The 23,668-nt window shown below is 38.3% G+C and overlaps 1 protein-coding gene and 1 non-coding gene across 3 annotated transcripts; one reads left to right on the top strand and one right to left on the bottom strand.

Annotated features, from left to right (window-relative positions):
• Positions 1 to 1,014: 1,014 nt before the first annotated feature.
• Positions 1,015 to 10,556, top strand: LOC122077071 (probable methyltransferase PMT5). 2 transcript variants are annotated; one of them, XM_042642845.1, is made up of 10 exons: positions 1,015 to 1,174; positions 1,418 to 2,562; positions 2,764 to 2,899; positions 3,166 to 3,406; positions 7,960 to 8,185; positions 8,295 to 8,458; positions 8,639 to 8,942; positions 9,046 to 9,175; positions 9,415 to 9,633; positions 10,240 to 10,556. In XM_042642845.1, the coding sequence occupies exons 2-9, from the start codon at positions 2,051 to 2,053 to the stop codon at positions 9,562 to 9,564; spliced, it is 1,863 nt and encodes a 620-aa protein (XP_042498779.1). In that variant the 5' UTR covers positions 1,015 to 1,174; positions 1,418 to 2,050; the 3' UTR covers positions 9,565 to 9,633; positions 10,240 to 10,556. The 2 variants fall into 2 exon arrangements, with proteins under 2 accessions (XP_042498779.1, XP_042498780.1); XM_042642846.1 differs by having other exon boundaries at positions 1,032 to 1,174; positions 1,435 to 2,562.
• A 1,151-nt stretch (positions 10,557 to 11,707) lies between these two features.
• TRNAA-UGC lies at positions 11,708 to 11,780 on the bottom strand. The gene has a single exon. It is a non-coding gene; the product is annotated as a tRNA-Ala (tRNA).
• Positions 11,781 to 23,668: the final 11,888 nt, after the last annotated feature.

The raw sequence follows: 23,668 nt of genomic DNA, 5'->3' as shown, positions 1-23,668 counted from the left end.
GACTTTAGAACGTTTGGCCTAGTTGCAGTGACCGGTCTGGTCCAACCAAGTTGAATCAATATCCATTACCTGATCTAAATGTATAATAAAATTAGTTTTAGAACTTAAAGAAGGTGGATTGGGAAGTTTGGTACTTGGATCTGAGAGGTCGTAGGTAAGAAAGTGGAAATGGTTCAAGGAATGTAAATGGATCGGATAGAGATCGATTTTGAATTAGATATGATTGGGTTTAGATATTTCTTGATTGGATATGGATATCCTTACACGGATACGGATGTGGATTGAATTCAGATTTGCAATCATCCAATAGGGTTTTTCCTTACCTTCATTCATCAATGAATACAATTTGTTCTTAATCTATCTTTCCAAGTTGTTTTAATTATTTTCCTCATTCTCTAGAATCTGTCTAAACTTCAAGAACCCTTATAATCATTAATTAATTATTTAATTAAATCGAATAATTATTTTTGGGATAATTCAGATTTTAATCTAAATATCCTTTGACCAAATATGATACGGATTCAGATTCGAATTCGAATTTTGGCTATCAATTTACATCCCTTATATGATTGTACTGGTTTGAGGTAGTTTGAACCAGGTTGGTTCGGGACAAGCCCCATTCCTAACCCGGGAGGGGGAAAAAAGGGATCGTTGGACCGACAAACGATGGGCTAAAAAAGGGATCCTAGGTGGCATGGGTCCCACCAATAATCATTATAGAGGGCGAGACCGTTCCATTCTTGCATGAGTTGTTGTTGCTTCCACAATCAACGATTTGTATTAACTAATTGTTTAGAAATAAAATGACGTGGGGTTACCGACTTAGAATCGCAAAGACTCCACATAGTCATGGACTCCAGACCCATAAGAGGGTGGTTTTAGTTAATTAATTAAGTTTAATCAGTTAATCATAATCAATAATTAAGGATATTTTGGTAATTTTGAATAAAAAATTACAATTGTCGCCATTTACACCGAAAATGATTTGCTGTGTTCGTCTATATGCACGAGCTTGTATCAGATATAAAACCCCTCTTTAATGCTCAGAACGAATTTTCCGAAAAAAGAAACACGGCGGATCCAACAACTGAAGTCACTTCTCTCTGTTCATGGCGAATTAAATCTCTCCCTCGTAGCAGATTCTTCTGTTCTTCCAAAGTTCTTGAAGGACCTGGTATGCCTAAACCCAAATCTGATATCCATTACTTGTTTTTTGATCTCTTGACTTTCTCTTTCTCGTTCTATCCTACCATTGTTTCTGAAATTTGTTGGATAATCAAGTGATTTCTTCCTGTCTGTGTGGTTTACTTTTGTTCCTTTCTGATTATATTTCGGAGATCTGGACTTGTTTTCGTCGTTTAATTGATGAAGCGTAAGCATTCGTATTTCATACATAACCTCACATGTAGTTCTCTAGTTGGTGAAACATTGCAGGTTAATTCAGAACAATGTTCGCTGGAATCGATGCAGTGGAACTGTTTTTTATTTAATTGCGTCGAATGGAGGGTTGGCTTCTGAGATTCCGTAATTGTAAAGGAAATTCAGCGTTGTTTTGCCTGTTACGCTATAAATTTATGTTGATTGTCCAGTTTTCGTGATCTGAGAAGCTGATCTCTTGTCCATCCTGTGGTGTTGAACGTTGCATCATTTGATCTGAACATCCGTGCTCTGGATATAGCTAAGCGCGATGGCTCCATAATTTGAATGCATACGAACTGTAATTTCTCTCAATTTAGAGATATTTATCTTGTTGCGGCCGTATTTCATGATTAGAATCTCAATTTTGGTTTCTGAGAGAAATTACAAAAGCTATCGTCTGGAGATTGTTCACCCCTATTCAAGTTTCTTATCAGCTGAAAACGAAAGTCTCAGCTTTTAATTTCAATGCTGATTGGAATTTTCGGACTCATTCAATGCATAAGTAGAAGAAGTTTGGATCTCATGTTTGTTTATGCTTTTCTCACTTCTTGGGTATTCAGATTAAACGGATAGTTCTATTGGATCCATAATCAGCTGTTTGAAGGAGGTTGTATTTTTAGTCAAATTGGACATGAGAAGCCTCTGGTTTCGCCAATTCTTCGTCAATTCTGGCCGAAAACCGCCACTTAACTGGTTACTTTTGTGCTTCGTTAGCATATTTGGGTTAATTGTAATCTTCAGCTCATCTTCTTCAAATACCTTGAACTCTGTTACCTCCTCCCCAATACCTGACATTTATAAGAATTACAGAAGATTAAAGGAACAAGCAACAAGTGATTTCTTGGAAATAAGGTCGCTGTCACTGGGAACAACTCACACAAAGGAACTCGACCTCTGTGGCAAGGAAAGGGAGCATTATGTACCTTGCTATAATGTCTCTGCTAACCAGTTAGCTGGGTTTCACAATGAGGAGGAATTTGATCGTCATTGTGAAGTGTCACAAGTGGGACAACGTTGTTTGGTTCGTCCCCCAAAGGAGTACAAGATTCCCTTGAGGTGGCCAGCTGGGAGGGATGTCATATGGAGTGGCAATGTGAAGATAACCAAAGACCAATTCCTTTCTTCGGGAAGCATGACAAAAAGGTATACATTTTGATTGAAGATCACTCGGGTGCAATTTCTATAAACCATTTTTTCCCAGGAACTGAGAAATCATTTATGTGGACTTACCTAAGTAGAATTTAAATCTTTGTGATTCTCACCGTTCAGTTCTCACTGTATCAAAATAAATTTCAATCTTCATATATGGAAAGAAGATCTCTGAGCTTATGATTAACTCTACAGGTTAATGTTACTGGAAGAGAATCAGATTGCTTTTCATTCTGAGGATGGGTTGATCATTGATGGTGTCAAAGATTACTCTCGCCAAATCGCTGAGATGATAGGATTGGGAAGTGACTCTGAATTTATTCAAGCGGGTGTAAGTCTTTCTTTTCCTTCCTGTGCTCTTTGCCTCAACTATGACCACCGGTTCTACATTTTGTCTTAGGCTGCTGCTGCTTTATGTTAATTAGGTCTGATAATTGATTTTTTCAAAGATATTTGAGGGTTCTTGGATCAGGAGTCTACATATATAGTCATATATACTGTAATGAAATAATTTTTCCTTTAATGAAAAGGACAGAGGAAATCTTTGATAAAATCATACTGGAAACATGTCTAAATGCTCTGTTATGTTAATTATAGGTACGCACTGTATTAGATATTGGTTGCGGATTTGGTAGTTTTGGAGCTCATTTGTTCTCACTAAAGTTAACGACAATCTGTATTTCGGCTTATGAGATATTTGGGAGTCAAGTCCAGCTGTCCCTCGAGAGAGGTCTTCCAGCAATAATTGGCAGCTTCATTTCAAGGCAACTTCCATACCCAGCATTGTCGTTTGATATGGTTCACTGTGCTCAATGTGGTATTGTGTGGGATGAGAAAGGTACTTCTAAAATTTCATGGGTTAGGAATTTTACACTGCAGTTGAATGATCTTAGTTTTAAGTTTCATATTTGTGCTTAACCACTCATGCATAGTGCTCTTCTGTTCTTACTGTCATGTAAACATGACTCATATTCTTAAATTTTTTATTCAGAAAGTTGCAACAATTATCTGTTGCTTAATATTTGTCAACAAATAGAATTACCTCAAATAAAGAGCAATGATTTCTGCGAATTGTATATGTTTGTAGGGTGAAAATATAAATGCCTGGCATGTTAGAATATAGCTTAACAAAGAGTCTTGGTACTTTCAGCCAATAGATTCTGATCCACTCAAGCTGAGACTGCAGACATTGTGACCTCACTGAAAATCTAATGACAGAATCTGGAGAAGCAGATGAAAAATTGAAGCCTATAAATGGAACGAATCAAGCATTAACTACATGTGTTTCATCACTTTCATTCTTTGCTTTAAGTAGACGACACAATATGCTACTACAATGTGACACCAGCATCATTTGGTGTATGAGACCCAGGGAAAAAGAGTATGCAGAATTTAAAAATAGATAAATAATAAGAAACTTGAAGTGAATAATACACCCCAAGGGGTTGCCCATTTGGCAAAGACCAACACCTCAAAATTAAGAGGTCATGAGTTCAACATGAAAGTGAACCACTTGTTTAACAAATTTGTCAGAGCATTAGCAAGATAAGCAGTGATACATGTAAATACAATTACAATGATATAATCTTTCCCAGTTAAGAATATTATCTTCCAATTTTTCTTTTATTGCTATTTATCAAAATATAAATGACAAACCTAATTTTGTCATGAGGGTGATGGGGCAATTCTGACCGTTGGATAGATAGGGCTTGGTTTGGGTTGGCAAAATGATGAATGAGTCAAATTCAATGGTACTTCTGTGTTGGTGTTTTCCTTTGTATTTCCAGCCATCTGTTTGTTTCCATGTAGTTTTTTCCAAAGCTTTATTTTGCTGCATATACCAACTCTATTTGGGCTGAAATTTGACGTGTGACTAGGGGATCTAGGTCCCTACCTGCCCTCAAAGTTTGAGCCTCATCCAACCTTCCACGTGGCAGACATTAGGACCATATAGGAATGTTTTCCTAAGTGAGAGTGTGAGACATCCAAGAAAATCCCTGAAAAACATGTCTTTATTACGTATCATGTTCCATAACGTGGATGGAGAAAGTGTTGACAATCTTGCAGAAACATTTCAACAAATCACCCCCCTTATTTTTTGTTTGGCTGCGAGTGGATCCTCTCCTTGCTCTATCTCCATGAACTTGAGAACTATCCTGTGTGGGGTAAAGGAAGTCCAATCATAGGGTATTCCAATGGGTGTAGGTGCAGTCTGACACGAAGAATATGGTGGATTACATTGTTAAGTGCTATATTCTGCCTTGGCTTTCCTTCCAACTGCTCTTTCTAATTGAATGATTTTAGGCCTTTGCTATTAGTTTTGTTTACTAGGAAGTGAACCCACACCACAGGATGACTTCCTGCCCAGGTATAGATTCTTTGCAGGAGAGACCTCTTTTTGATTGGATCTTTGCTTCTCTGATTTGAAACACAAGTTTGTGGCTAGGAGTGACCAGGGATATATGTATCTGAGGATGTATTGAGGGTTTTTGCAACCCAACCACCCCTTCCAGTTTCCTATTAGTTTACCATATCTTCCCTCTTCACAGAAAGAGGGGGGGCGGGGGGTAGAGTCAGAATTGATGCTCCAACCTTTAATAAAAAGAAAAGAATTAATTTCTAGCAATTAAAGGATGCAAAAAGCAGATCCGTTGACTAATAAAACTGATGGAGCTGGGAGGAGTTTGATGATTGTAGTTTAAGGACATATATGGGGCAGCCTTATACACATATGATTACAACACAATTAATTAACTAAAGGGGTAGAGGCAAGACAGAAATAGAGTATCCGTTGAGGGACAAGTATTTAACTCTATTTGGCCTGAGAACTGGTTCTTTCTTACTCTTGAATGTGTACAAAATGATCAAATCACTGTTTCATTATTTCTGGACTATGATTTTGGTAAAATTGGAGTTTAAGATGTTAAGATGCTTTTCACATGTTAGGGTAGTGGCAACTACATCAGAATGTAGAACCAGTCCCCAACTAGGAACTAATTCCACGGCAGGATCACTAAGGATAGAATCTAATCACCAAAGAAGACAACAATAGGATAAGGGGGTTCATTTGCCTCTCTAATAATAGATATTCCATGGAATAATAGAGAGAAACTAAGAATAAAACAGAAAAATAGAGAAGGATATGTAGGTATCTCTCCTACTGTACAGAAGGCCTCCCGCCTAACTCCACAAGGGTCTCTCAGAAGCTGTCTCTCACAGCACTGCATCTCACAGAAACCTGCATAAGCCTTTTTTTTTTTTTTTTTTTTTAACTCGAAATTCATTGGGAGACAGTCCCCTTCTTTTATATTTATAATAAAATAGAATCAATTACATCCTAACTCTCCATGCATGGGAGAGATAAATCTTCTACATACACTTCAAAACAAAATCCCAATAATAATGGAAACTAATCCTAGGTTACCTTCCGATTACATAATCCTAAATAGAAACAAATCCCAATAGAAACATATCTAATTAAACAGCTGTAGGAGTCCACGTATTGGCAATTGAGTCTTCAGTGTGTATTCACTAGCTGTCTGTGTTGGGCCCAGTTGATTACGAAATATCCTCCCAATCGATCAGCTCACTTTTAAAAAATAACCCCTTCAGGACTGGCTGGTTGATGGCTCTCAGAAAAAAATCTCCTTGAATAACTGTGATCTCCTCTTTAATTCTGGAAATAAATCTCCTTAAACTGCTCTGCCGATAGCTAATGCTGTGGTCAAACTCCTTATCTAGGCATAATTGACATCTCCTTACGCGACTAGATATCTTCCCAAATCTCCAACAAATAAGGAGGATGTTCGCTACCATTTCACCTGAAAGTTCTAATTGTTAGGGAAGGGCAGCGTCAATGTATACATTAACACTCCCCCACATGTGCAGACCAAGATCCCATGGTCCTTGCACATGGAGCTCACATGGCTGATGCAGTTGCACGATGGACTTAGGAAAGAAATATCTTTTGATTTGATTTTCTATTGTTTTAGAATTAATTTCTTTTTAAATTAGCTAGCTTCTAATTTTAGAATAGTTTCCATTAATTGTTTGATTTTTCATTTATATTAGTCATGTAATAGAGAAGAACTCAGTTTTGAGATTTGAAGTTTTTTTTAAAGAATTGAAATTTGGTATGAAAACCATGGCTGCCGTGGGCTGTTTTCCTCCTCCCTGATTCTCTGAAATCTTCTTTTCCCCTCTATTCTTCTTTTCCTTCTTTTCCTTCTTCTCGCTGGTTTCCTCTCCCAGCCCCTGTTCTGGGCAATACTTCCAGCCCTGGTGTTGGGGCTCGATCTCTACAAAAACACACCAGACCAGTTCAAGATTTTTGGGACACATTCCTACAATAGAAACGACTCACCATACACAGATCCAAGACCAAGTTTGGTCTCTACCGGAAGCTCTGACCAGAAGTTCAGATCTGGTTTTGTACCTGCGATAGACTAAGTTGCAGAACAAATTAGTTCCTGCTGGTGGAGTCTATCACTGCTGGTTGTCAAGTGCATCCGATAGGGCTTGGGGTTTCGATTCTTGTCCTAAACTTGCAGATCCAACAACTCTGGTGAGGGAGTTCTCTCCTTTGAAGGTCTACACTTGGTTACCGTTTTGTGTTCTATCGTGAAGAAGAAGAAGAGGATAGGGTTTTTGAAATTACAAGTAAGGACAATTACTTTACTTTACAAATAAACCCCTTATACTAAAAAGTGTGTTCTATTAGTTCCCCCCTACTTTATCAATTATAGAACACCCCCTCTTTTAATTTTCCTATTTCTGTCATCCCTGTCACTTGTTATAATATCAGTAATGCACATGGTTGTTTCTAAATTTACAATATTGCCCCTCAATCATTAAATTTGAGATTTTTAGTCATTCTTGTGGGCCTTAAGTGATCCGATTTCAGTCCTTGGAATCCGGATCGGCATCAGTGGCATTTCCTTATCGCGGCACTGAGGGAGAAGAAATGTTGGGAAAACTCTTCTGATGCACTTCCCGGGAGTTGAACACTTGAGTTGCCTGCTCTGATATCATGTTCGCTACCGTTTCACCTAAACGTTCAAACTGTCAGGGAAGGGCGGCGTCAATGTATAAATGAACAGAAGATCAATAGCTATCCTTGGCACGGGGGCTCCCCACGGAATCTGTTTTAGAGCCCAATTGATAGGCTTGAACTAGATCACATTAATTCTGTACTGAATTCAACTGCACTCCTTCCATTGAAGTGTTGTTTTTTTTAATAATTGCTTATTACTTCTACTGGCATTCTTTTGGCTTTCCATTATCTTATTAGGGCCTTCAATTTGCAAAAGTACTCCTCACTAGTTCTGTCCTTTTCTTTTTGTTTTTTCTTCTGGGCATGTGGTCAGTTCTAATGATACTTGTATAAATCAGATGGTGCCTTCCTTATTGAAGTGGATCGCATACTCAGGCCTGGAGGTTACTTTGTCTTGACATCGCCTACAAGCGAACTCCAAGGGGGTTCACTTAGTACAAAGAAGGGAATCACATTAACACCAATTGCAGATTTTAGCCAGAAAATCTGTTGGAGTTTATTAGCTCAGCAAGAAGATACTTTTGTTTGGCAGAAAACTTCAGATGTTCATTGCTATGCATCACGGTTAGGATTCTATTACCAATTAAACTGCACTAGTGAAAATTTGCCTTATTTTCTAGTGCTATCTTCAACAAAATTTTAATGGTGCACTTTTTTGTATTTTTTATTTTAGTAAGCAGAACGGTGTACCTCCACTTTGCAAAGAAGAGTTTGATACTCAATTGTATTATCAGCCCCTCTTATCATGTATAAGTGGAACCAATAGCAAGCGTTGGGTTCCCATACAGAACAGGTCTTCAGGCTCCCAGTTGGATAATGCTGAAATTGAAGTTCATGGTAAATATTTTTCCTACACTTTTTTCTGGTTCCTAATGGCTTGTTCAGCAAGTTTATAGTTTTCTGATAGTTTCCCTTTGTAATATTATGATCTAGTGGGATGCTGGAGCTTTCTTCATTTCTTTCCTTAGATATTGTCACAATGCAAGGCTAGTAGTTGATTCTCTTGTGTCTCTGCAGGAATTCTTCCTGATGATTTCTATGAAGACTCTCAAGTTTGGAGATCTGCTTTGAAAAACTATTGGTCTTTGCTTACACCCTTGATTTTCTCTGATCATCCGAAAAGGCCTGGTGATGAGGACCCACTACCTCCATTTAACATGGTACGAAACGTGATGGACATGAATGCTCATTATGGAGGTCTAAATGCAGCATTTCTTGAAGCAAAAAAACCAGTCTGGGTGATGAATGTTGTTCCCATTTGGACTCCTAATACACTTCCACTCATACTTGATCGAGGATTCACTGGTGTTTTGCATAACTGGTATATCTTCTATGAGTTCTATCTGGACTTTTTTTAGATTGTTTTCTGTTTCTAAAACAGAGTGTGCAGACTGAGGTGGAGTGTTATTTTCATTTATGGACAGGTGTGAACCCTTCCCCACGTACCCCCGAACATATGACATGCTTCATGCTAATGGTTTACTCTCGCAAGTTCTAAAAGAGTGTGACTTATCAAATTTACTGTTGGAGATGGATCGAATTCTTCGACCCGAGGTAAATTATTTTTACATAGTCTTCTTCATATGTAAGTTTTTCCACTGGCCTCACCTCCCCCCCCCTCTCTTCAACCCACCTTGATGTTGGAAGGGATGGATGTATTCTAGAATTAACTCATATTACACATGACTTTGCATCAAATTATTTATATCTGTATTGCATTCGTGAATCACAAATCAATCTGTGATTCTTCTACTGATTTTGCCTTTTCTTTCATATGATCCTGTTGATGGTAGGGATGGATTGTCCTTTGTGACAAAGTGCAAGCTATAGAGAAAGCGCGGATGCTGGTAACACAGATCCGTTGGGATGCACGGGTTATTGAGCTCCAAAATGACAATGACCGGCGGCTACTTGTTTGTCAAAAGCCATTTTTGAAGAAGTGATTGGCTGAAAATTGGGAGGTTTCATATTTGTGGGGGGGGGGGGGGGGAAGAATCAATTTTGTCATCTCAGTAAGTTTCTCCTGCTTAATATTTTTGCAAACTATATCTGAAAATGCAATCTGTGAGTATAAAAATTTAGGTTTATATGGTTCAGGAAATTTCTTTTACCTGGTTGACTTGTTCATTTGAATTTCATGAGATTTTTGTGGTGGAGATTTCAACCGTTGGCAGTTCTATGTGAGCTGTGCGGGGGTTGAGTCCTAATGCAAATCTCTGGGCCTTTGGCTCCTTTGAAAATCAATTTGTTGAAGATGTCTGTTGAGTAGGCTGAGGCATTCACAAGAAAAGAAGTTGACCAAGTTGGTTGGTCGTTGATCACTTTGATTGTAGGAATTTAGACTCACTAATCACTTCCTTTCTAAATTGTAGTCAGTTCAATTTAACCATTTGTAGTCTTGTATTCTTTATGAGCCTTCCAGTGCTGACAAGCATTGTCAAAATCAATTAACACATGTATGAGGACTTATTGTTTGACAGAAAAAAAAAAATGTCCATATATTTTGGAAAATGGTGGATCAAGAGTTGTATGGACAGCTCCAAAAAGAAATTGGCGTTATGATTTATTGATTATCCAAAATCTGAAATCAACATTGGCGGCTTTGTTTTGAATGACAGAGCATGAACCAGTTGAAAATTTTTCCTCATCAACATTGCTTGGAGTGTCCGATGGAAGGACATGGAGATTGAAACAGGGGTGATGCTGAAGCTGTAGACAAGAGTATGATTCCCTGATAAGTAGTCGTTATTCATTTGATTACGGTATTTGTAGCAATTCATTCATCCCATTTTTTCACCATATTTTATTTCATTGTACCCTACTGAGTGGTGTTGGATTGAATTCTTTGAGAAGGTTTGGAAGCAGCCTTGGCATGTAACGATTCTTTTGTTGTAACTTTCCTGTGCTGCTAATCCTATTCCTTTCTTTTCTGACATCTCTATTTTGATATAAACCTCAGCTGCTCAGCATATCGTTTCCTCTGTCCATGCAGAAATATCCAAGGGAAACGCAGGGAAGTGAAATTAATTTTAAAAGAGTGAACTTTTGTAAGCTTAATTTTTTGACTGAATTCTTTATTTTCTTATTCAAATCCAAGGAATTTGTTTAAAAATTGAAGTAAAATTTAATTGGTTTATGTGTAACAACAAGAAAATTATTTTATTTTTATTGGAGCTTCATTTCCGGTATTGGACATAAATACCCCTGATTTGTACTGTTCAATCGATACGGTAACAAGAAACCTGTTCATACAGCGATCCAACCCGGTGTCTTTACCTTATCTGACAGTGATTCGGATTGCTTAATTGGCAAACCCTAATCAATTCACCCAATTTTCCAGTGTAGGTAGAGCCAATATACAAGCTGACATATCACATTTTACATTATAGATGATCATTTATGTTCATTAAATTTGGGCACTATCTAATATGCCATGGGGCAGTTATAGCCAGTATTAGGAATTGGTTTCCAACAAGAGAGTGTAAAACCCCTCTAATGGGTTTCTTCACTTTCTTGGCAAGGTTATTGACATAGTAAATCCAAGTATGATATTGCTAAAAAATAAAAAAATGGAAATTGCCTAGGACTATCAGATAGTGAACAAAATTACAAAACTGATAGCTATAAATTATGTTTTACAATCATAAGTTATGACATTGAAATTTTTCATCAAATTTATATATTTGTTAAAAAAAATGTCTGATGCATGAGGCTCCCTCATATGCAATGTCCATGAGGCAAGAACTACATAGCCTTACCTTGGGAAAGCTCAAGAGACTATTTTGATCGCTTGACCATCAGATTTCAATATTCGTACCGTTAGACCATGCACGCTTTTTATACCTAGCATCTTTTTTACTCTCCCTTCATTTTTGTTTCTTTATCCAACCTTTTCAGAGGTAGACGTTCTAGGCATGATCGACACAAAAGAGAAACAGCCTAGGGTTAAAACTGATTTGATTCTACCTTCCAAGAAAAGAGAATTCCTTTCTTTTGTTTTTCTCTGTGGTTATAAGACATGGTCATTTAATACCAATCAGACGGGGAGAATGGTGGTGGAAAGCCAAAAAGATATAAAATTTCAATTGGAGATGCAGGGGATCGAACCCTGTACCTCTCGCATGCAAAGCGAGCGCTCTACCATTTGAGCTACATCCCCATGTTGAAAGCTAAATTAATATATATTATAAATTCTAATTCCAATTCCAAATCTAGTGCTCGCCCCACCACCTTAGGTTTGCGGTATAATACCAGATGGTGGTTCGAGGTTGACCAGGGTTGGTCCCGATCATGGATGTCGTTCATCGTATCAACACCCATATCAGTTGTCGATATGAAACCGTCAATACAATCAATTCTATATCAATACTTAAAACAATGGCCCAATGTGTGGGAGGTCAAACAAGCATCCATTCCTATCTTCATCTTTTCCTGTCGTTTTGGATAAGCATGAATTGATTAGAAACAAAAATATCAAACATTCTCTCTCTCTCTTTTTTTTTTTTGGGGGGGGGGTGGTTGGAAATATATTACACATTTTCATCCTATTATACAACCTCGTTCAATATCCGTGTTTCTTAATTTTTTTTTTTTTAGGAAATTAGTCTCATAAATTTACCTTTACTTTCACAAAAAAAAAATTATCTATATTTAGCCAAAATCTCTTAGGACCCATATTTTTGGCAAGGTTTTGTAGAATGGAAGTAAGAAATGGGAAAGTGAAACCACTTTCTCTAATGAATAGTGTATTCCATGTCTATTTGGAGCACTAGGTTGGAAAAATGACGAGGCATTACCAGGTAGTCCTATATGTTGACATGCACCTTTTTTCGAGTGTATGTGCCGATTTGCATCTCTTAAATTTTTTTTTTTTTTCTTCTCCTTATCTCTTGGTTGAAAGTTGAAACTTGACACATGAGCAACAAAATTATGTGGAAAAAAAAAATAATTAGATCGTCTAATTTTCTTTGTTGGGCCATGTTTTCTCCACCCATTTCATTTCATAGTTACACAAAACTGACAATATTTTTGCACTTATTAATAGAAAAGCGTTGCAAAAATAGTTTGTTGTTATTGTTTTTTTTTTTCCACATGATTTTGTTGCCCATGTGTCAAGTTTCAGGATTGAGCTCCTCTATGGTGCAACATAGTGTTCAACGCGCATCCATTGGCCAGAAACGCCTTGGTACGAAACCCAAGGCGATCACAAGCAGCCCAAAGCGTTGAATGCACACCGAACATTGTCACGCACCACAGGGGAGCCAAATCCCAAGTTTCAACTTTCAACCAAGGGATAAGGAGAAGAAAAAAATAAATAAAAATTCAAGAGATGCAAATCCATACATGCACTTGGAAAAAAAAAAAGGTGATGACTTATAAATTAAATTTAAAAATTTGCCATGTGACTGATTTAAATTATTTTTTGTTTATGAAACAATAAAGGAATTTCACACTTGGCCTCTTAAATGCCACTATCTACATGGGTCATAGAGGAATTTTTTCTTCGAATACTCCTAAAAAAAGGGGAAAGGGTGAGAATGCTAGCGGGTTACATTGGAATTAGGAATGTTAGCACCTGTTGACCGTCATATGAGATATAGATGATCTCATCCGTCTATACTTGTTGTCATACATAAGTCGTCCACAACTGCTTTCTCTACAGCTCCTCTCCTTCTCCCTCTCCCTCTCCCTCTCCCTCTTCTTCGCAGACTCCGACCCCGACCCCGACCCCGACTCCAACTCTCATTCTCTTCAACAATTACGTCAATCTTTATTTTTAATATTTATTGGGTTGCATTTATCATGGTTGAATCAATACACTGCATCAACAATGGGACAGAAAATGGGATTAAAAGGCCCATGTCAAAGAGCTTCAAATGTTCAAAATTTTAAAATTTGAAGAATAAAATTCAATAAATCCAACCCTACTCTTCAGTTCATGTTCATTGTTGTTTTAACCAAACAAAATGAAGAAAGAAAAAAAACCGATCATGGTGTTCCAAATGAAGTGGTTGGGTATGTCAATCAAGTCCCACTTTCAATTCATGAGAGTTCGTCCATAGTGTTGTTTTATGGTTGTCCTTGTTGGCAACTCGGCCACATGGCGATGATAATGTGGACAGTTTGGATGACGTGGATGAAAATGATGACATGACAGTATCTAGTGTCACCGATGAGATAATATAACTACTTGGTATGCATGGAATGGTTTGATACATCCTTAGTATGTGATGCGGATTTCTGGGTTAAAACTGGAAAAATTGTCCTATTTACGATCGAGGGTATTTTCGGCACTGAAAATGATATTTTTGGAATATCTTTTCTTCATAAAAAATATAAATTATAATTTATCTAGTCCAGTGCATCTAATTTTTTCGCATTCTGATACCGTATAAAGAAGTTACGGCATTTGTGGCAGTCGAGGGTAGTTTCGGCATTGAAGATGAATTTTTTAAAGGAAGTGTTCTCCATATAACAATACGACAAAAATCCAATATTTCCAACGGTTATGATTTCATCGTGTTCCAATTCCGTATGAGAAAGATACGTCATTGGAAAGGTCTAGGGGCATTTTGATCTTTTTATATGGATGAGTCAGATGATTGAGTATTCTGAAAAGTCGTAGAGCGTCTAGTTACGGTTCCAACGCATTTCGTTTTATCTCGATCAGATATTGTATGAAAAAGTTATAAGTATTTTTGTAAAGCCAGTTTGAAAATCCAAACCAAAATTCCATCAGTTGCTCTTGGTGTTGGGTGGATTTTTCAAAATTTATTTTTGAAACTTGAAGGGCTTTTGTGCGATTTCAAGATTCTGAAGGTCTGAGTTGCAAGGGATCTTTAAGCACTAAAATATATGGAGGCAGAGGCTTGATTGTAATAAAGAGGAGTAAAGGAAGTGAAATGGATGGTCCAAATTCGACCACGTAGGCTTAATGTGTTGGGTCCCAATTGACACTGAGAGGGGGGTGTATCAGTGTGCCAAATATTTTTTTCATTTTCCAACTATACCCTTGTTGTGGCAATCACTATTTGCATTTCAATAGCACAGTCTATTGATGCTACCCAGAGCTGCTATATATACTACTGATCATTCTTACTGTTGCATGAAACTTACTCACATAACCTGTATTGCTGCCCAGAGCTGTCTCATAAACCTCACACGGTAATCACTGTCATATACATACACAGTCGTATGCACATCCACACTGCACCACCAAGTGGTCAGGTCTATCAGATTTACACACCCATTATGCAGCCAAGCACTCCAATCCACAATACAAATACGAGCATATACATCCATAACACAAGAAATACGTGCTTCGGCTAGTTGCCTACATGCACGGAGTAATGCCCACTGTCGGGCTCAGCATTTACTCAATACTAATTATGACTGCACCCACAGCCAAGGGAACACATTCCCAGTTTCCACCAATGACATACAATGGCGAGGTCTTCACCCTAGTTTTCTCAGAATAATCTGAGAGGCCGCACCCACGGTAGATAGGTTTAGGTAGTTGTACCTACCAAGGAACACATAGCCCCTGTGTCTAGCACCCACTGAACACCAATAAAATAAAGTTGGGCTTATAACAATGCCCTATAGTAAAGCACTCATACATGCAAATTTTTCCCAAATAGACTACAACTATCACCTAGGCATTTTATCAAACATCTTGCCTACAATGATTTATAATAATGGAAATTTGACAAAAGTGAGGTTACCTTGGCAAGGAGTAATCATCGAAGATGCAATAATGTCGATCTCCACTTGATGCGGACCACAACCACGTTGTCTCGGTGCCGCCAATGCTTCAACCCCGGTTGGCACTTGGATTTCTTGAAGCAACTCACAATAACCAAATTCTAGGTTGTTGTTGTTGTTCTTCTTCTTCTTTCTTTTCTCTTTGTCTTTACTTTCATGGAGTAACAATGTCATTCACATTCACATTCACACACACACACACAAAGAGAGGAAAAAACTTATTCTCTATTTCCCTCTTCTTCTCTTCTCTTCTATTTTCTTTTTCCTTTTTCTCTTGGCAACAACCAATAAAGCTTGCTACCTTGATTTACAGCAGCTTCCTAAGCCTCTAATGGGGGCTATGGATGAAGTGCAAGAGGATGGAAGTCTTTCATTCAAACCCTTATCCTTCCACGAGCTTCAACTCATTTTTCTGACCACCTCAGCAACCCCTCTTCCTGATTTCTTCCCTCTGATGTGTAGAGCTCTGAGAGATGAAGAATCTCCAACTTGAATCACCCAAATCGGAGTTAAAATGAGGGAGATATGACCATTTGAAGTTGGAGCAATAAGATAGCCATAAATGGAATCTTTGTAGGGGTGGCATAGGCTACACCGGCGGCACGCGCAACCAACGGTTTCTCTTAATCTGAGTCTTCCGATTAAACCAACGGACAATAGATCTAGATCGTAGGTTTTGAATCTCGATGACGTCATCATGACGTATGGCTGACATTGTCAGACGCGTTGTCGATCACCGATTGGTGGTGTAGTGCATTTCACAGTACGCTGTCGGCTAACTTTAATAAAGCTCCATCAATATTGACCGTTAGATCGGAACCGATCTGATATGATTGGCTCAGATCAAGATATGGAGAATCTCTTTATAGATTCTATGCACATGCACTACACACAATCAAGACTCAATATGGTGAGGCGCCACACCATCATATCTAATATAGTTCACCAATGAGAAGCCTCGGATAAGCATCTTCAACCCAAGCTCTTGCACAAACCGTCAGATCTGAATCCGACCGACGTGGCTCAATCTGAATCGTGTATTAAGGATCCCTTTGATTTTCTTATATACACATAAGTCCCTGCTTCTATAAACTTTAATGCCAAAAACCCCTTATCAACTAAGACCTTTAAAACCTTGAAATTACATAAAAGCCCCTGAAATTTCAAAATTAAAATCCAAAAAATCCACCCAACACCGAGAGCATCTGTTGATTTTCTACTTCAGATTTTCGAATCGGTTTCACGGAAACACTTATAACATTTTCATACAATATCCGATCGAGATGAAACGAAGTGTGTTGGAACCGTAACTGGATGCTCTATGACTTTTCAGAAGACTTAATCATCTGAATCATCCATGTAAAAAGACCAAAATGCCCCTAGACCTTTCCAATGATGCATCTTTCTCATACGGAATCGGAACACGATGAAATCAGAACCGTTGGAAAGATTGATTTTTTTTCGTATTGTTATATGGAGAACACTTCCTTTAAAAAATTCATCTTCAATGCCGAAATTTCCCTCGACTGCCACAAATGCCGTAACTTCTTCATACGGTATCGGAATGCGATAAAATCAGATGTACTGGACTAGATAAATTACAATCTATATTTTTTATGAAGAAATGATCTTCCAAAAATATAATTTTCACTACTGAAAATGCCCTCGATCGTAAATAGGTCAATTTTATCAATTTTGACCCATAAACCCACACCACATACTAAGGATGTATCAAACCATTCCATGCATACCAAGTAGTTCTGTTATCTCATCGGTGACACTAGACACTGCCATATCATCATTTTCATCCATGCCACCCAAACTGGCCACGTCATCACCGCCATGTGGCTCGGTTACCAACAAGGACAACCATAAAACAACAATGCCCATCCAAATGTTGCTAAGATTTTGTGCTAACATGGATGAGATAGATGCTTTCGTGTAGGATTTGATTGGTTAGGTGCATAATCCTTGATGCACTGGCACTACACCTTATCAAGGTATGTTGTGGTGTTTCACGCGTGCATAGAAGGTATAAAAAAAAGATTCCGATCTTAAAGATCTCATGAGATCTGATTAAAGCCATCATGGAGGATTCGGATCCAACGGTCGATAAACCTTTTACATTTGGGAGACAAGCTCCCTTAAAATCCGGAAAAGCAACCAATCAAAGATCGACAATAATAAGTGCATGTTGACCGCTGATGTCAGCATGACATCATTAGTTGACTATCTCATTCAAATCTTGTGGTTGAGATTTACTATCCATTATTTTAATCGGATGGTCTAGATTAAGAGATTCTCCTTAATGAGATCTACGACCATATTTGCCCCCTGTTGCGCGCGTTGCCGGTGTAGCCTACGCCACTCCTACGAAGATTTCATTTCATGCTATCTCATTGCTCTAACTTCAAATGCTCATATCTCCCTTATTTTAGCTCGGATTTGGGTGAACCAAGTTGTAACTTCTTCGTTTTTTCAAGCCCTACACATGGAAGCAAGAAAAATGAGTTTTGAGTGAAAGAATGCTACGATTTTGGTAGGAGAAGCTTCCCCCTCTCTGTTGATCCTTGAATGAACATGAATACTTGATGATAAATGTTCTTAGGCCATTAAATGAGGTAAAAGAGATGATTGAGGTGTGTTAATGATACATTAACTCAATGCCAAGGAGGAAGAGAAGAAAGTAAGGATGTGTTTGCTTTAAAGAGCAAGAAGCCAATGAGAGAGAAGGTGTAAGTATCAAACTTGTCAATACAAGTTTTCAGTCATCCCAGACAATCGGTTGTGAGATTTTCTAACTTTTGATTTACATTATATGCATGTATGTATGTTAGGGTTAGTTGTGGATGAACTGTAAGCATGCTAGCTAGTTGTGGATGTATATGCTAAGTATAGCTTGACTGTAGGGCATTGATATAAGCCCAATTTAATTGTATTATTTATTGAGTGCTTAGTGGGTGCTAAGCATTGGGAGTGGGTACTCCCGTATAGTGGGTGTTACACATTATATCAGCACTGCGAGTGCCATCTCAGCTTCAGCTTGAGAAAATTGGGTGTGGGTGCTCCCGACTGTGGGTGCAGTCAAAAGTAGTGTATTGAGTAGGTACGAAGCCTTTACAAGCACTATTCCGGGGATGTAGGGTAATTGTCAAACCTCATAAAAACACTGTGTTGTGGGTGCTTGTGGTTTGCATTTTATATTGAAGTGCGTGGAATGTGGAATGGGTGTGCACACTTGGAAGTGCCTATGAGAGGTTGAGTATGCATACGACTGTGTGCAAACAGGGACAGGTATATCAGGTTTTTATTGGTCAGATATCGGACAGGTTTTTGGGGATCATAATTGGACTCACTGATTCACCCCCTCTCAGTGACTGCCGGGTTACAACAATTGGTATCAGAGCCAATACTCAGTGACAGTTTGATCAACAGCCGAGTGATCCAAAGGCAGTGGCAGTGACAGTATGGAAAGTGAAGGCTATTCAGGACATGCACCAAAGTTTGATGGATCTGATTTTATCTCGTGGAAGAGGAGAATACAGTCGTACCTAGGTTCACTAGGTTATGATGTTTGGGTATCAGTTTTGATTGGGTACAAGGAACCTGAAGGAGGTCCAGTTGACAATGAAGTTAAGAAGGCTTATTGTTACAATCAAAATGCTGTGATTGCAATATTCTCAGTATTGGATAAGAGTGTGATGGCTAAGGTAATGGATTGTGACTCAGCCAAGGATATCTGGGGAAGACTGAAGAGCATTTATGAAGGAGATGAAAAGATAAGGAAAACAAAGCTTCAGACCTTCAGAGGCCAGTTTGAAAGTCTACTAATGCAAGAGGGAACAAATATTGACACCTATATGACCAGGGTAAATGAAGTGGTCAACTCTATTAGGGGTATGGGAGCCAATCTAGAGGACTCAGTTGTTTGTCAGAAAATCCTGAGATCTTTGTTGCCCAAGTATGACTCCAAGGTGTCAGCTATTGAAGAGGCAAAGGACCTAGACACTATCGCTCTTGATCAAGTGCATGGCACTTTCACAATTCTTGAAATGATATGGCAAAAGGGCAAGTCCACTAACAAACAAGCTGCTTTCAAGGCAATAAAAAATTTGAAAATCAATGAGAAGAATAAGCAGTATGTTGAGGATACTGACGAGAGTGAAGATGAAGTTACAACTCATTTCACCAGAAAGTTGAAAAGGGGAACAGAAAAATATAAGGACTAGTATTTTTTCCCTTCAAATATTTCAACTGTGGAAGGGTTGGACATTTTGCAGCCAAGTGTCTTAACCAAGGAAAAATAGAAAGTGATGAAAATGAAAGTGAAAAGAAAATTCATTTCAAGGGAAATAAGAAATTTTTCTCAAACAGATACAAGAAAGGCAAGGATAAGAAGAAAATTTTGGTTTTTAAGAAATGCAGTGACACATATGATGAAGAGTCTGGCGAATCATCTAATGATAAAGATGATGAGGTTATGTTCATGGTCTCGATAGATATGGAAGAAAACAAAGAAGATTCTTCTAGTAAGGAAGATTTTACAGAAGAAGAAGAGGAAGATGAATAATCATATCTAGAGGCTGAACTCACAGTTGCCCTTAAAGAGCTTAAAAGATAAAGGAAGAAAGTGAAAAAGATCACTCAAAACCTTAAGGTCCAAGAACAAATAGTTCTTGAGTTGAGAGATCAAGCCAATAAGTTAAGGAAGACCATAAATGATCTTGAGTATCAACTCTCACAGAAGACCATTGACTGCAACACTCTAGAGTTAGAGAAAGTGGCTTTGAAAGCACAACTAGAGGAGCAATATGAGATTCTTGCACAATTTGATGGTTATGCAGATGAGCTAGCTTTATTAAAGGATAAGGTTGAAGACTATGGGAGAACTGAGATTGAGAGAGAAGACTTAGAAAATGAAGATGTCGAAGATGACTCTACTTCAAAAGAGCATCCTAGCAGTAAGAAGCTTAATGACATCATCAATGCTCAAAGATCGACTCACATCAAATTTGGGCTTGGATTTGTTGGGGAATCTTCCAAAAATACCAAGGCAAATGATAAGGGAACAATACATAATCTTATCAAAGTCAATGACAGGAATGCTCAAAGAGGAAAGACATGTGTTACTACTGCTGGCAATGTCAAGAGAGCAGTACAAAAAGATAAAGTGCATAGACAACCGCAGTTGGCAAGGTCAAGCAGGAGAGCAAAGAGCTATGGATACAATCAAGGTCCTCAATAGAGACCTAGAGCATTTGACAACTTCAGAGCTCCTTACAGATGGCAGATGGAACCTATGATGCAGAGGCACACCTTTCAAGGTTATTATTACAAATGCAACACTTTTGGATACAAGATCTCAAATTACAAGTTCAACAGTGGTCCAAGGAGTTATGTGGATAGAAATCCTTTTGCACCCCTTATGGAGAAAACAGTTGAATGTTACAGATGTAACAACCTTGGACATATTGCAAGGAATTGATTGTGTTTCCCCCACAAAGACAAGAGAATAGAGGTAAACAGAGAGTTTTCAGAAACACAGAAGATGATGAGATGGAGAGACAGTTCTCAAGACAAAAGAAAGCAAAAAAATCTCAATCTGTCAAGAAAGTATGGGTTCAGAGAGAGAGAGAGAGTAGATGATGAATAAGGTGCAGTGGCATTTGTTATTCAGAGAGCTTTTAAGGCTTAAGGAAACTATACTCCATGGATTCTTGATAGTGGTTGTGCAAGCCACATGACAGAAGATAATGAAAGGTTTGAACAATTACATGACTTTGAAGGTGGATCTGTGAAATTTGGCAACAACAATGGTGCCAGAATTACAGGGAAGGGGTCCATAAGTCTGAACCATGGGAAGGTGAAATCCCTTTATGTCTTGTATGTTGAAGGGTTCAAACATAATCTTCTCAGCATCAGTAAAATTTGTGACAAAGGGCATGAAGTAACTTTCACTAATAAAGGGCGTGAGATAAGAAGATCAAGCAGTGGAAAGGTTATAGCTACTGGACAGAGAACTTTAGGGAACTTGTACACCTTGATAGAGTTAGAGAAAGATCCTTGCATGGTCAGCATAGATGAGGAGACATGGTTGTGGCACAGAAGACTTGGGCATATCGGTTTCAAGAACCTTGCCAGGATTTCTTTGAAGAAGGCAGTGAGAGATGTTCCTGAGTTGAATAAGCTCTCCAATCCTATATGTGCATCTTGTCAGAAGGGAAAGCAAATCAGAATCTCCTACAAGTCTAAGGAGTACTATTCCAACTCTCCATTGCAGTTGATTCACACAGACCTATGTGGTCATATGAGGACACCTAGCACCTCATGAGAGAGATACATCATGTTATTTGTTGATGATCATTCAAGAATGGTGTGGGTGATGTTCTTGAAACATAAGTCAGAGGCTTTAGAAAGATTTAAGATCCTTAAGAAGCAAGTTGAGAATCAGACAGTGAAGAAGATAAAGTGTCTGAGATCTGACAGAGGAGGTGAGTACAGTTGGGATGATTTTGAAGAATACTGCTATGAGCATGGTATCAGGAAACAAACTTTAGCTCCAAGAACACCCCAATAGAATGGTGTTGCAGAGAGAAATAATAGAACAGTGCAAGACATGGCTAGAACAACATTGGCAGAGAATGACAAGGGTAAAAAGTTATGGAAGGAGGCAGTTATAACTGTAGTGTACATCCATAACAGATGTATGTTGAGACCACATGAAAGTAAGACTCCATATGAAAATTAGTTTGGAAGAAGGGCTACAGCAAGACACCTCAAGGTCTTTGGTAGCAAGTGTTACATCAATAACACAGCATAAGATTTGGGTAAGTTTGATGATATGGCTAATGAGGGTATATTTTTAGGCTATTCTACTTCAATTAAGGCCTATAGATGCTACAACAACATACTTGGAAAAATTGTAGAGTGTTGATGTCACAGTTGATGAAAAAAGGGATATTCATTCAGGCTCAGGAAATGAACTTCCAAAATTTGAAGATCTTTATGATGAGAATGATCTGGTTGATAGTAGACCCAAAAGCAAAAATGAGATTGATGTTGAACAGTCTGAGGTAGATTCATATGAGCAGAGGAGACACAACAGAGTTGATCAACAGAAAATTGATGAGTTAATCATTGGTGACCCCACTGTAGGTGTTCAGACTAGAAGAATGAAGACTAACACTTACTCTCTTTGAACCAAAAACTGTTGATGAGGCAAGCAATGATGAGAGTTGGACGAAGGCCATGAATGAAGAACTTGATCAGATAGAGAGGAATCACACTTGGGATCTAGTCCTTAGGCCATTTGACAAGAATGTGATTGGTACTAAATGGGTTTTCAGAAACAAACTCAATGAAGATGGTCAAGTGGTGAGGAACAAAGCAAGACTTGTATACAAGGGGTATGCTCAAGTGGAAGGCATTGATTTTGAGGAAACTTTTATTTCAGTGGCAAGACTTGAGGCTATCAGAATATTTTTGGCTTTGTCAGTGTACAAGAGGTTCAAGGTCTATCAGATGGATGTCAAATCAGCTTTTCTAAATGGAAACTTGGAATATGAGGTTTACATAGAGCAACCTAATGGGTTTTAGCTGAGTGAGGACCCCACTCTTGTGTGCAGATTGAAGAAGGTATTGTATGGTTTGAAACAAGCTCCAAGGGCATGGTACTCCAGATTTGACTCTTATTTGTGCAAGTTGGGTTTCAAGAAAGGCTTAGTGGACAGTAATCTCTACATCAGAACTAAAGAAAACAGTCAGCTTGTGGTGGTTGTGTATGTAGATGATATCATATTTGGGGGTCACAAAGATGAATTGTGCAGAGATTTTGCAATGAGGATGTAAGATGAGTTTGATATGTCTATGTTGGGTGAACTATCATTCTTCTTGGGTTTGCAGATCAGTCAGAAGAAGGAAGGTATCTTCATATCTCAGTCCAAGTATGTGAGGGAGATGTTGAAGAGATTCACCATGGAGGATTGCAAGCCAGTTAGTACACCTATGATAACTGAGTGTAAGTTGAGCAAGGAAGATGACTCTCCATCAGTTGACCACACCTCGTATAAGTCAATGATTGGTAGCCTATTATATCTGTCAGCTAGTAGGCCTGGCATCTTACAAGTTGTGTGCATGGTAGCCAGATTCCAAGCATGACCAAAAGAGACACACGTGGCAACAATGAAGACAATTTTTAGATATCTAAAAGGGACTAGTGAGTTTGGGTTATGGTATCCGAAAGTCAAGAGCTTTACTTTGTCAGCTTTTTTCAGATGCAAATTG

The sequence above is a fragment of the Macadamia integrifolia genome, chromosome 4 (assembly GCF_013358625.1).
Source record: "Macadamia integrifolia cultivar HAES 741 chromosome 4, SCU_Mint_v3, whole genome shotgun sequence".
NCBI lineage: Eukaryota > Viridiplantae > Streptophyta > Magnoliopsida > Proteales > Proteaceae > Macadamia > Macadamia integrifolia.
This window is presented reverse-complemented; position numbering and strand designations above follow the sequence as displayed.